General features: G+C 42.9%; 1 protein-coding gene across 1 annotated transcript in view; it reads left to right on the forward strand.

Moving 5' to 3' along the window:
• Positions 1–281: 281 nt before the first annotated feature.
• HECA (hdc homolog, cell cycle regulator) overlaps positions 282–10,673 on the forward strand; it is a 37,421-nt gene continuing 27,029 nt past the window's right edge. Inside the window, exons 1-2 of the mRNA XM_026844542.1 lie at positions 282–396; positions 2,145–2,203. Of these exons, the coding sequence (XP_026700343.1) occupies positions 282–396; positions 2,145–2,203 (174 nt within the window). The remainder of the gene's footprint in view (positions 397–2,144; positions 2,204–10,673) is intronic.

Genomic DNA, 10,673 nt, shown 5'->3' on the forward strand with positions numbered 1-10,673 from the left:
TCTATTGCGATGTCTCTGAGTTTAAGGAAAGTCTGGGCTATTGATTTAATTTTTCAATGAGAAGCTTTTAATCTGCACCTGTGTTTCTATGCACACATGTTGAACACTAAATGGAAATGAACCACTGGCTGGTCTTCAAAGCTCGTCACTGTTGTTTTTCATGCCTGCTATTTTGCTACTATAGAAGCAACAGAAGCCCCTAGAACTACCACATGGGGATCCTCGAGACCCCATATCCTCTCAACAAACAAAGAATACGTTACAAGAAGCCAAGTTAGGAAATGCAACGTGCTCCTGGCAAAGAGCAGGGTCCTGCTGCCCATGATGGTCCATGGGACATCAGAACAGGTTGGCTGCTGCTTTCCCCTGTTCCAGAGGAACTAGTTCGAGAGAGAAGTAAGTTTTGATTCCTGAGAGAAGTAGGGTGAAAGTAAACTGGAGTGTTTCGATACCTGTTTCCCGGTCTGTACGCTGGCCTCAGCTCTTTCTGTGATAGCTTGATGACTCGTTTTTCCTGTATGTAAGATAAGGGTAGTAGTATTTATTTTCTTGGTAAGGTGAAATGATTATTAATTGGTCTTTGTTTTTACAGTCTGATGTACAAAGTGTGATTAGTTGCAGTGTGTGCACACATCTGCTGGGGCAGGCCAACTTTGGGCTGCTCTCAGCAGAAGCAGCTGCTTTCAACCCTTCCTGAACCAGGGAGGGAGGTGCCTGGATGTTTCCTTCCTCAGTCCCACACAAAGGTGGTTGTTTGTCTTTTACCTGGAGACTTAGTGCAGATGTGGGTGTTTTGAAACCACCTTGTTAACTGTTGCCCAGATTCTGGTCTGTCTCTGTGCATCGTGATGAAGATCCAGTGGACGTGAGCTGACAGGTGTAGGTGGCAAATTGTATTACAGGTTGCCCAAGAACATCATGCTTGTCCTTCAGTGAGGACAATGCTTCCTATGAAGGCAAATTTCAATCTAATTGTAACAATATTCATTGAATATAATGAAACATATTACAAAAAGATTGCAATGACAACAATATAAATCAGCACAGCAGTTAATGAGAAAACCCTACAGGCCATTCATGCATACACTCCCATTAACTGGTCTTCATTTTCTAAGTACATTTTTTTTCCTTTTTCACTGCAAAGGATTTACAGGTCTAGACATTAAATCTGTTTGACTTTTGTTATAGAGTAGTGAACAACACTGCAGTCTAAATCTAAACTCAATACCTGCCAGAAGTACTCTTGCTCATTAGAGATGAGGAAACTTAGGAAAAGAAAAAGCTCAGTTCTTCCAAGAAACTTCAGCTGTTCTCAGTGTTTCCAAAGACTGAACATCACCTTCACTCTCTCTGCTCTTTTGATCATGTGCCTGGGGCTATCCTCCATAAATTCTCTATGGATTCGCTAGAATTGCTAGAGTTCATGGCATCCCTACGGGTTCCAATGCCAGCTTCTCTTTTCTGTAGTGCAGAGTTCTGTACTACAGAAAAGAGGGAAGGAGCCTTAATGATCTACCCCAGAGCCCACAGCTCTGGGAAATCAAGGAATGATGGTAAATTAGATAATGAAAAAGACCTCTCAGGTTTTTTTCTAGTTCCTCCTTCCTGAATGGTAGCAGATTTTTTGCTGCTGGAAATGACATATATACCACAATTTCATTATTATAAGTTCATGCATATTTCCTGGTGTGAGAGTTTGTGATACACGATCCACTTTTTGTTTGGGAGTTGAAAAAAATGCTTCTACTCCTTACAGCAAGAGAGACCTTTTAGCCTGTGACAGGAATGGCGAGGAAGTCGAATCTGGCAGTAATGGCTGTGCCAAGCAGAGATGCTGTTGGCATCTGTACCACCTTTGTGTTAAGCTATTTATCACCTTTACCCATCCCCATCCTGCCCACGTCATCCTGACTGTTTCTTGTGGCAGAAGTGTACTGAATTGTTACCTAATGGAGTCTGCTCCTGAAAATTACCTACCTCAGATGCTCAAAGCAGCGGTCAGGCCCAGAGTAACAAATGCCCTCACATTAATGGTAGTTTTCTATGGTGAAGAAAGTTCATTGGGCGTTCTCTTATTTTCTCCTTTTCGAACTTTCAGATTGCCCTGAGAGCTTTTTTTCAACTTTTCTCTGAAATTACCTGAGGTGGACTCTGTGAATTTGATGTTGTGCCCAGTAGTGGAGGCTTTGAGAGAGACCTCAAGGTACAACACTCATTGACTGGACGGTGCCTCTGTGCAAGCAGCCCAGGAGGACCAGCGTATCTGAGAGGGTGGAGGTAAAGTGAAGCATAAGTTACGGTGTGAATAAGCACAGGGAAGGTGGTGCTGGGGAAATCTCCTGGGATCTTGATGAGCTGAGCACTGGTGGCTGGCCATGCCAGACCCCCTTCTGAGAAGCTGTCTCTAACTTGCTGGATTGTGCTTTGTTCAAGGAAACAAGATTTTGTACATTATTTGTAAACATTTGGAGCTATGTCAAAGACACCCACCTCTCTTATAATTAATTTCTCTTTCTAACAGAAAATGACTACAGAAACTTGAATTTTGGTTTAGCATTAGGGTTAAAATGCAAAAAGAAGAGGAACAGTAATTTAAATACTCAAGGAGTAACTGGTTTTCTTTAGGCATCCTGAAAGACTAATTTTCTTTTTCTCCTTACCCCCTACCTGAGGCACCAATTGTCTATACTGCAGGATTCAGTCAGAAATTTAATTTCTTTTGGAAGCCATCCTTCCCTGGTATTTCTAATTATTTTACCTTTTTTTTTTTTTTTTTCCCTTGGAACTTTCCATTAGCAGGAAATATTAATAATTTCTGCGTTTGGTATGATTAGGGTCAAAACTGAATTAAAAAAAAAGGCTACTTGTCCATGAAGTGGGAATATGGCCTTTTCAGACAAGTTTATCTGGCTAGAGTACTCCTAAATTACTGAATGCACTTTTGTATTATTTCAGGATAGCATTCTGAGGCTCTTAGGAGTTGCTCTGTAATGCATACTGCTGGTGATTTTTCAGTGTAAGGCTTGACTTCATCCATGGATTTCAAGGCGTTTTACAAAGGACAGCCATATCATGGTCCTTATTCTAATGAATGGGAAATTTTAGACTAAAGAGAGAGGGTGATTTGATCAACATCACACTGTAAGCATGTGCAATGGCTGGGAAGAGAAGGCAGATCTCCTGGAGGGAAAGTCAATATTCACAAAAAATAGCCATCAGTCTCCATCTCTGTATCTCAGCATGAACTATCAGTTAATTGGCTGTGTACATAATTTCGAGTCACTAATACAGGGTCTATTGGAATTGAAGCTATTTCTGAATCACCTCTCTCAATGTTTCATTTATTTGGGGGTTTTATTACTGTATTTACAGCATCCCATTTGTCTTGTTTTGTTGGTCTGTAGAAGAACAGAATGTACTATTCTGCAGACACCTGAGCCTATACAAAGAATGACAATCAGCAGATAAAACTGGAAAAATATGAAATAACTAAGCTACCTTTGGCATCTACTGACTCAAGTTAGATTAGTAGAGAGAGAAAGGTCAAGGTACTGGCAAATTCCTCCTCTTAGCTGGAGGGAAGTGAGCAGAAATCTCAGAGGCAGAAGTACATTCTTCAGTGGGGAATTTTGACTGACAATATAATAGACTGAGCTGGGAGAAGAAAGAGGGGAAGGACAATCTCCATTGATGGAAGCTAAATGTAACCGTCATAGCTATAAGAAGCCAGTTTTGTCTCTGTTTAATATTAATGAAAAAGGTTTGGAATAAATCAGTTAGTTGAAAAATTAATTTAAAAACAAATAGTTGAAAGAGATCTGTAAATGACATCATAGAGGCTAAGAAAAGATTTTTCAAGTTTAATTTCTCATTTTTTTGCATTGCTTTCATACAGCTGCAAATGAAATCCTCCTGAAAGCAAATGACTAAATCCTTGATCCTCAGTCTGGACTTCAAAGGTCTAGTGACATTTAGTAAGCAATTTTTCTGTTCTTTCCTGTGCCATCAATTCATTATGAACTCTTTAACAGCAACACCCTCTCCTCTTCTCTTCTCTCCTCTCCTCTCCTCTCCTCTCCTCTCCTCTCCTCTCCTCTCCTCCTCTCCTCTTCTCCTCTTCTCCTCTTCTCCTCCTCCCCTCCTCCCCTTCTCCCCTCCCCCAGCATTATCATAACACCTCTAAGCTGCCTGGTGCAGAACGACTCCTGTGGGTCACAGCAAAGCCAAGGATCAGGCTCTGCTTTCTCCAGGGCCTTTGTAGGGCTGAGATGTACAGCAGGCTCTTCTTTGGCATCCACTTATTTCTCTCAGGCATATCTGATCCATATGCTAAAGCACAAAATTCAGTGGATGTCAATAGCAGGGTAGCGATTCACTACCTGGTGTTACCTAATCATACCAGTCCACGTCCCATGAGGCTGCGGAAAAAAAACCCAAAAGCTCACACAGACCTATAAGCTATTCTGTAAGAAATTTAAAGCCTGGAATATGCCTTTCTGTAAAATATGCTTACCCCTTGCTATAGTTATGCATGCTCTCAGGATGATCAGTGTGGATTAGCTCTTAAAATTAAACTCGCAGCAGCAGCAGCAGCCGTAACAGGGCTGTCATCAGCGGGACCCAGACTCGGTGCATGCTGAGGGGAACAGCTGGTGCAGAGAAATGAATAGCCAGCTATTGTCCTTGCACCTGGCCAGTACCGGCTCCTGCAGCCGGAGATGATAAACAGGGCGACCATGGAGACGACTGGTGTATTTTTCTGGAGAGGCATAAATTATATGATAATTGTGGCAGAAGTATATGATGTATAAGAATTATGTATAAAGGAGATGTGTTGAACATCATCTTACCCCCACCCATAATGAAAGCTTTTTAGCTCTCTTGTCTTAGGGACAGAAAGACGTACAGGGAGATCCTTTCACAAAGTGGAAAGATGGGGAATAGCCAGATCAAGAAATGCAAATGAGTCTGCCAGCACACTGGACGAGACTCTAATCCTCATTATTCTTTGTGGACGCAGAAGTGATTTTGATTGTTGCTTTTGTTAGCTAAATGCAACTGAGACATGACTTGTACATGAGGCCCATCTGTTTGTAAAAGCAAGGATAGTGGGAGAACAGCAAATGCTGAACTCAGCCTGCCCTGCTACTACAGCAGGGAGCATATGCAATTATTACTAACATCAATGATGTCTTCAGACATGAGATATGGAATAACCAACCATTATCATCATGCACGGCTCTACCTTGTGACTGGGAAGGGGCAGGTAAGCCTGCTGCACTGGTTGTGCTCAGGAGGCTGGAGAAACCCTGTGCCTGTGCTACAGCCACAAGTCCCCCTGTCCCAGCACTGGGAAATAAGGTCTGGGGTGGCGGAAACGGGTTTCAGCACAAGCTGAACATCACGCTCATGCTTTGCTGGAGTCAGGGCCTTCATTTTTGATCATTAGTGCTCAAATTCACTTGAGAACAAGGGATTGCACACAACACCACTTTCCTTAATTTTTGTGTACAGCTCTGCAGTGCTTTGCAGTTTCACTATCACAGATGTCTAAACCAATCTTCCCATTCAAATGAGTAATAGCAATTAGTAATAGCAAAACCTGTCTCCTGAGATCTCATTATAAATTCCCAGACCCAGGCTTTTACACTTAGCGACAGCGGGAGACCGATCGCTCCCCTCAATGAAGGAGACAGCTCCCAGGGATGGCAAATGCTTCCCCACTGGATGTTTGGAAACTCAATCCAGTTTTTCAAAAGTAAACACCACAAAAGTGATATAAAGACTTCTGCATCCCTTCTCCTTCGACAACTGTTGCTATACCACCTTCCTACAGGCACCAAGAAAACTTGCCCGTGTGTTGCTTGGGGCCTTTGCAAAAAATAGCATCCATTATTCAAAGAATGAGTAACAGCTCACTTTTTTTTTTTTTTTTTTGTTAGAAAATGCCTAGAAGAAATGCTCACAACTTCTTTGCAGTAAACACTTATCAAGAACTGGAAAAATTTCCAGGTTGTGGATAATTTTGTGTTTTGCAACTTCCCAAAACCAGATATTTTTCATAAATGCATGATATTCCCTTGGAAAATAACTATGTGGAATTGATATAACTTCCTTTAACTTCATCACCTACTCACTTCTGAACAGCAGCAGTGAAGGTAACAAATGCCACCAATTTTCTCTCAGTGGTTGCAAAAGCTTCAAATGTGTTGCTCAGGAACCAAAGCTCCCAGGACTTGAAAAATCCTTGGGGCTTTGCAAGAGTCTGCATTCAGCCAGTTGCCACAAATAATTTCTGAGCTGAGGTGCTCACATTTTCTGATTAAACCACTTTTCCCTGGCAAACTTCACGGATCAACTGCAACAAGGACAGCCTGCTTGCCATTACTCCACATTAAGGACAGTGAAAGACTCTTGGGGAAACCCAGCTTTTATTGTCTTAAGAATGGGAAGGATTCATGTAACACTACTTAGGAAAAATTATAAGTGACTTGAAGAACCAAAACTACTTAGAGTGAGTGTGCTGAAGAACCAAAGTCCCTTCACCTCCTGCTTTCTGAGTTTCAGCCAAAACCTTTGAGGAGAGGGGAGCTGTGGAGCAGATGTTCCTGGGCACTCAGCTAGGGGCTTTAATGGCCGGGAATAGGAGTCGAAAGACCACTGTGGCACCAGTGGAAACCACAGATGGGGACCACAGGGGGAGAAGACAAGGGACTCATCTCTCTTCTGAGAGAGGATTTTTGAAAGATAACAGGAGCCCAGAGGTGAGTTTAATCATCTTAAGTAGTTGAGTGAACAGCAACCTGTTATCTGGGTGACAGTAATAACTAGCAATAAAATAAGCCACTCAAAGTAGTCTATTTTGTCTCCCACAAAATATGCATTATTTCTTGGTTATGGGTAGTTCTATTTGATCAGCTTGAACTTGGATTTGAATAACATTTTAAAGTTGTGCAGGAGAACTGCAGAGGTCTGAAGTTTTTTACTGTTTTAATCTCATTCTTTCTTTTTAACCCTAGTCTTCCATAAAAGTACCTAAATAGAAAGTTTATAATGTAGAATATTTTTATTAGGTATTTCAGATGGGAAGATCCTAAAAGGATTCGCAACCTCTTCCCGTTAGCTCTCTTTCATGCTTTTTGACAGCCATGGAGTGGAACATGGCGCACTCTCTCTCTGCCAGCAATTTAAGTAAAATGGCACTATTTTATCTACTCCCATTTCTTGCCAATTGAGTCTCTTTTCAGAGTATGACCCTGATTTCAAGTGTCTAGTCTGTATCCATTGAGAAAATGTTGTTTGCTCCTATACCATCATACTGATTAGGTGCAGTCATTTATTTCTCTTATTGATGCTTTCAGCTCATTTTTTAACGTCAAAGGAGATTACACCAAGAATGAAATACTGGCCAATACCCATAAAACCAAAATATAGTGCTTATGGGAATTTTTCTTCTCTGTAGAAAACGGTCTTAGTACATTTTCTCAAAGTCTCTTGATCCTTCCCACATGTATCTCTTTTGAAGTATACAAATGATGTGTCTTTTATGTTCAAACCAAAATTTAGTGAGACTGATCAATTTGTGAACATCTGCAAATTAAATAAGCTAAGGACAGTTTACTGGCACTGGTGTTAGCCCTTTGTATAGGGAAAGAAATAAAATATATATAAAAAAAGAAAACATAATAATAAAAACCTGAGAAAGGTGGCTTGTTTTGCTAAAACCTTCCTTGTTCATTTATTAAAGGAGGAGATCATCTATTCCTATAAAAGAGCTCCTGAGAAAGTATGGTCAATGGAAAAGGTCTAGGTGTGAACAGAAATCTGGTTAAGTTTTTCAAAATCTGTGTGAATAATGTAACTACTCACCTGGCTTTTAAACTAATTCATTTCAGAGTGGAATGGTCACAACCACTCCGTGCACAATACCTAGAAAGAAAAAGAGATGCTTATTTCTGAGTTACAAAAAACAAGGCCTCTACAAAGATTGGACCATGGAGAGAGACACTGCAGTACCAGTTGGCGTCGGCTAATCACACTTGTCAGAAAGACGCATCTCCAGGACAAGTCCGGGCTGATGATGTGCAGTAAGGACCTTGCAGACCCAAGCAGAGCCATCTTGCTTCCATGAGACAGGGAATGAGAGGGCCTTCGTGGAGAGGCTGGTGGAGGCCCCTTACCCTCATGTGCAGGGATCCTCATGACCCCACAGACAACCAGGAAAGTACCAGGGGACTGTAGCAGTCTTGTTCCCCTGCCAGATCAGGCAAGGGAAACTAGGCAACATACATGGTAGCATTAAGACAATTGAGATGAGTTTCCCCTGTCCAAAACTAGTATCTACCTTGAGCCTTCTCCTGCCCAACACGCCTGCTCCTAATCACTACTCTGCCAGAAGCTTGTCCTAGGTCACCAACATGGCTCAGGGATGGCTCAGAGATGCGGGAATCCCTGCATTGCCTAGACAAAGCCACTGTCTATGCTACTCCCTTTCTGAAGCCATAGGGATTTTTGTGGTGCTGACCACAGACACACCCTTAATGATGCCCAGTTTGTCTTTACCAAGTCAGCTTAGAGACATCATAGCACTTCAGAGAGGAAATTTCACCTAGGACCTCTCTTCAGTCCTCCTGCTGCTACTCACAACCCTTGTCTCCTTAACTGACATAGGGCTTTGGTTCAGTAATTTTTGTCAGATGGCTACAAATCTGTCCTTTGCAATGTTAACAAGAGGCCTTTCATTTGGATATACATTTAGTAATGGTGCTTTGTACCCATAGAAGGTTTGCCACTACTTCTTTAAGTAGATCTGAACAAGGAAAGCCCAAGAGGCAGACTACTCCTTTGTGTGAGCCAGTAGGTAGTTGCCACACTTGTGGAAGACTTCTTTCACTCCCAGAACATTATGGCAGATCTCCATGACTACTGAAACTGCCATTAATTACTTGATCTCTGCATGTATTTCTATGATTTCACCCCAAGAAGGTCTCACTTAAACATGGCACAACCCTCGCAGAGAGTAAAGGCTCACTGGACATCACCAAGACTTGACCTTGCAAACTAGGAAGCTTAACTTTTGCAAAACTGATGTTTGAGATGTTACACTTTTGTATCCAGCCACAGCATTTAAGCAGTTACTCCTCCAGCTACTCTGATGCATGGTAAGGATCTACCTTCCTGATCATCTGGACCAATACTCCGTGCTCCACACCTACTCCAGACATAAGAATCAGGCATCCATGGGGTTTTCACTATTTTATAGGAACATGAAGACTTGAAAAGATTTCCTTGGAGGTCTGACCCCCTGTTACTGCAGGCAAGCACATTTATGAGCCTGTAAGCATAGTAGTGGAAGGGATTTTTTTTTTTTTTGTCTTGAAAACCTAAAGAACTGGGGGTGAAATCTGCTCTTGCCAAAGCAAATGGAAATTCTGCAACTGAGATGGCTGGGATCAGGATTGCCCAAACTTGTGGCCTCAGAAATCGGCCACACTTTCTCTGTTCCTCTAGTTTCTAGACAGAAATGCAATTTTGAAGATTCAAAGTTGTGAACTAAGGTAGGCAGGACGTTTAGCTACAGGAATGCTGACGTACTGAAAAGCACATAATTTCAGAAGGTTTGCGCCAACAGGAGAAACTGCTTTAAAATCTCCCTAAAATGTTGATGTCTGCAGACAAAGAAACTAGGCCACGTGAGTTGAAACTTCTTGTGATAGCTGCTTCAAGAGTATTCGAAAATAGAGTGGCTAATTTTCTTGGAAAACTAAGGCCCCAGCTACAGGTACAAGACCATACAGGATGTATGTTGTTTCTAATAGGAGGAAATTTGGGAACTGTTCCAGGCAAACAATTTTTCCAGTCACTGTAGATAAATTGTAACTTACAAAACGTGGCAACCTTCCCCTCAGACAGGCCTCACTTACTACAGGTTTTCAGCTATCCATTTTGACTTGACCTCTAGAACCCATAGAGCTCTTGCCCTCCCAGGCTGGCTCAGCCACAGAGCGCTGACTGTAACCGCTCTATGAAGGCACATTCTTGCACGCCTGTGTGCTTCTTCTGTAAGGAAATCATGGAAACCTAATCTGCGGGATCTGGGTCAGAAGGATAAAAAGTTAATTTACGTGCGAGGAAAAGCTTGCCAGGCTCAGAGTTACTGCTCAGCCCGGGAGTTGGCACGCCGTTCTTTCAACAGGTTGTACTTTTTATTCTCAAGTTGGATAAAGTTGTAGGTGCCATCCTGAGTGCACCGGCAGGTGACACTTCGGAGCGGGGACCCGCTGCTCGTCGGCCAGGCGAAGGCACGTTGCGAGTGGTACTGTCTTGCAGCCGCCTGGCAGCATCCCTTCTCCCCGGCTGCGGGAATCCCGGGAATATTCGTTACCTATTTTCCGCAGTGCCGCCCGCCGAGGCCGGACTCCCGCAGAAGCCCAGGCTGCTGCCTCTCCACACGCCTCTACCGAGGCGCGGCGGCTTCCAGCTCAGCTCCAGGGGGGCGCGAAGGTCCGACAGCCTTCACCTAACTCCCGTCCTGAAGGTTCACCCCCGCTATCCCTCACCCACGGAGCCACCCCTACCAGGAACTACAGAGATGAAAAAACCTCACGTCCGAGCCGTGATGTTGTAAGGCTTTATGTTCCTTAACCCGCCCCCCCCCCCAAACACGAGAAAGC

This window comes from Athene cunicularia (genome assembly GCF_003259725.1).
Source record: "Athene cunicularia isolate RWA chromosome 3 unlocalized genomic scaffold, athCun1 chr3_part1, whole genome shotgun sequence".
Lineage (NCBI taxonomy): Eukaryota > Metazoa > Chordata > Aves > Strigiformes > Strigidae > Athene > Athene cunicularia.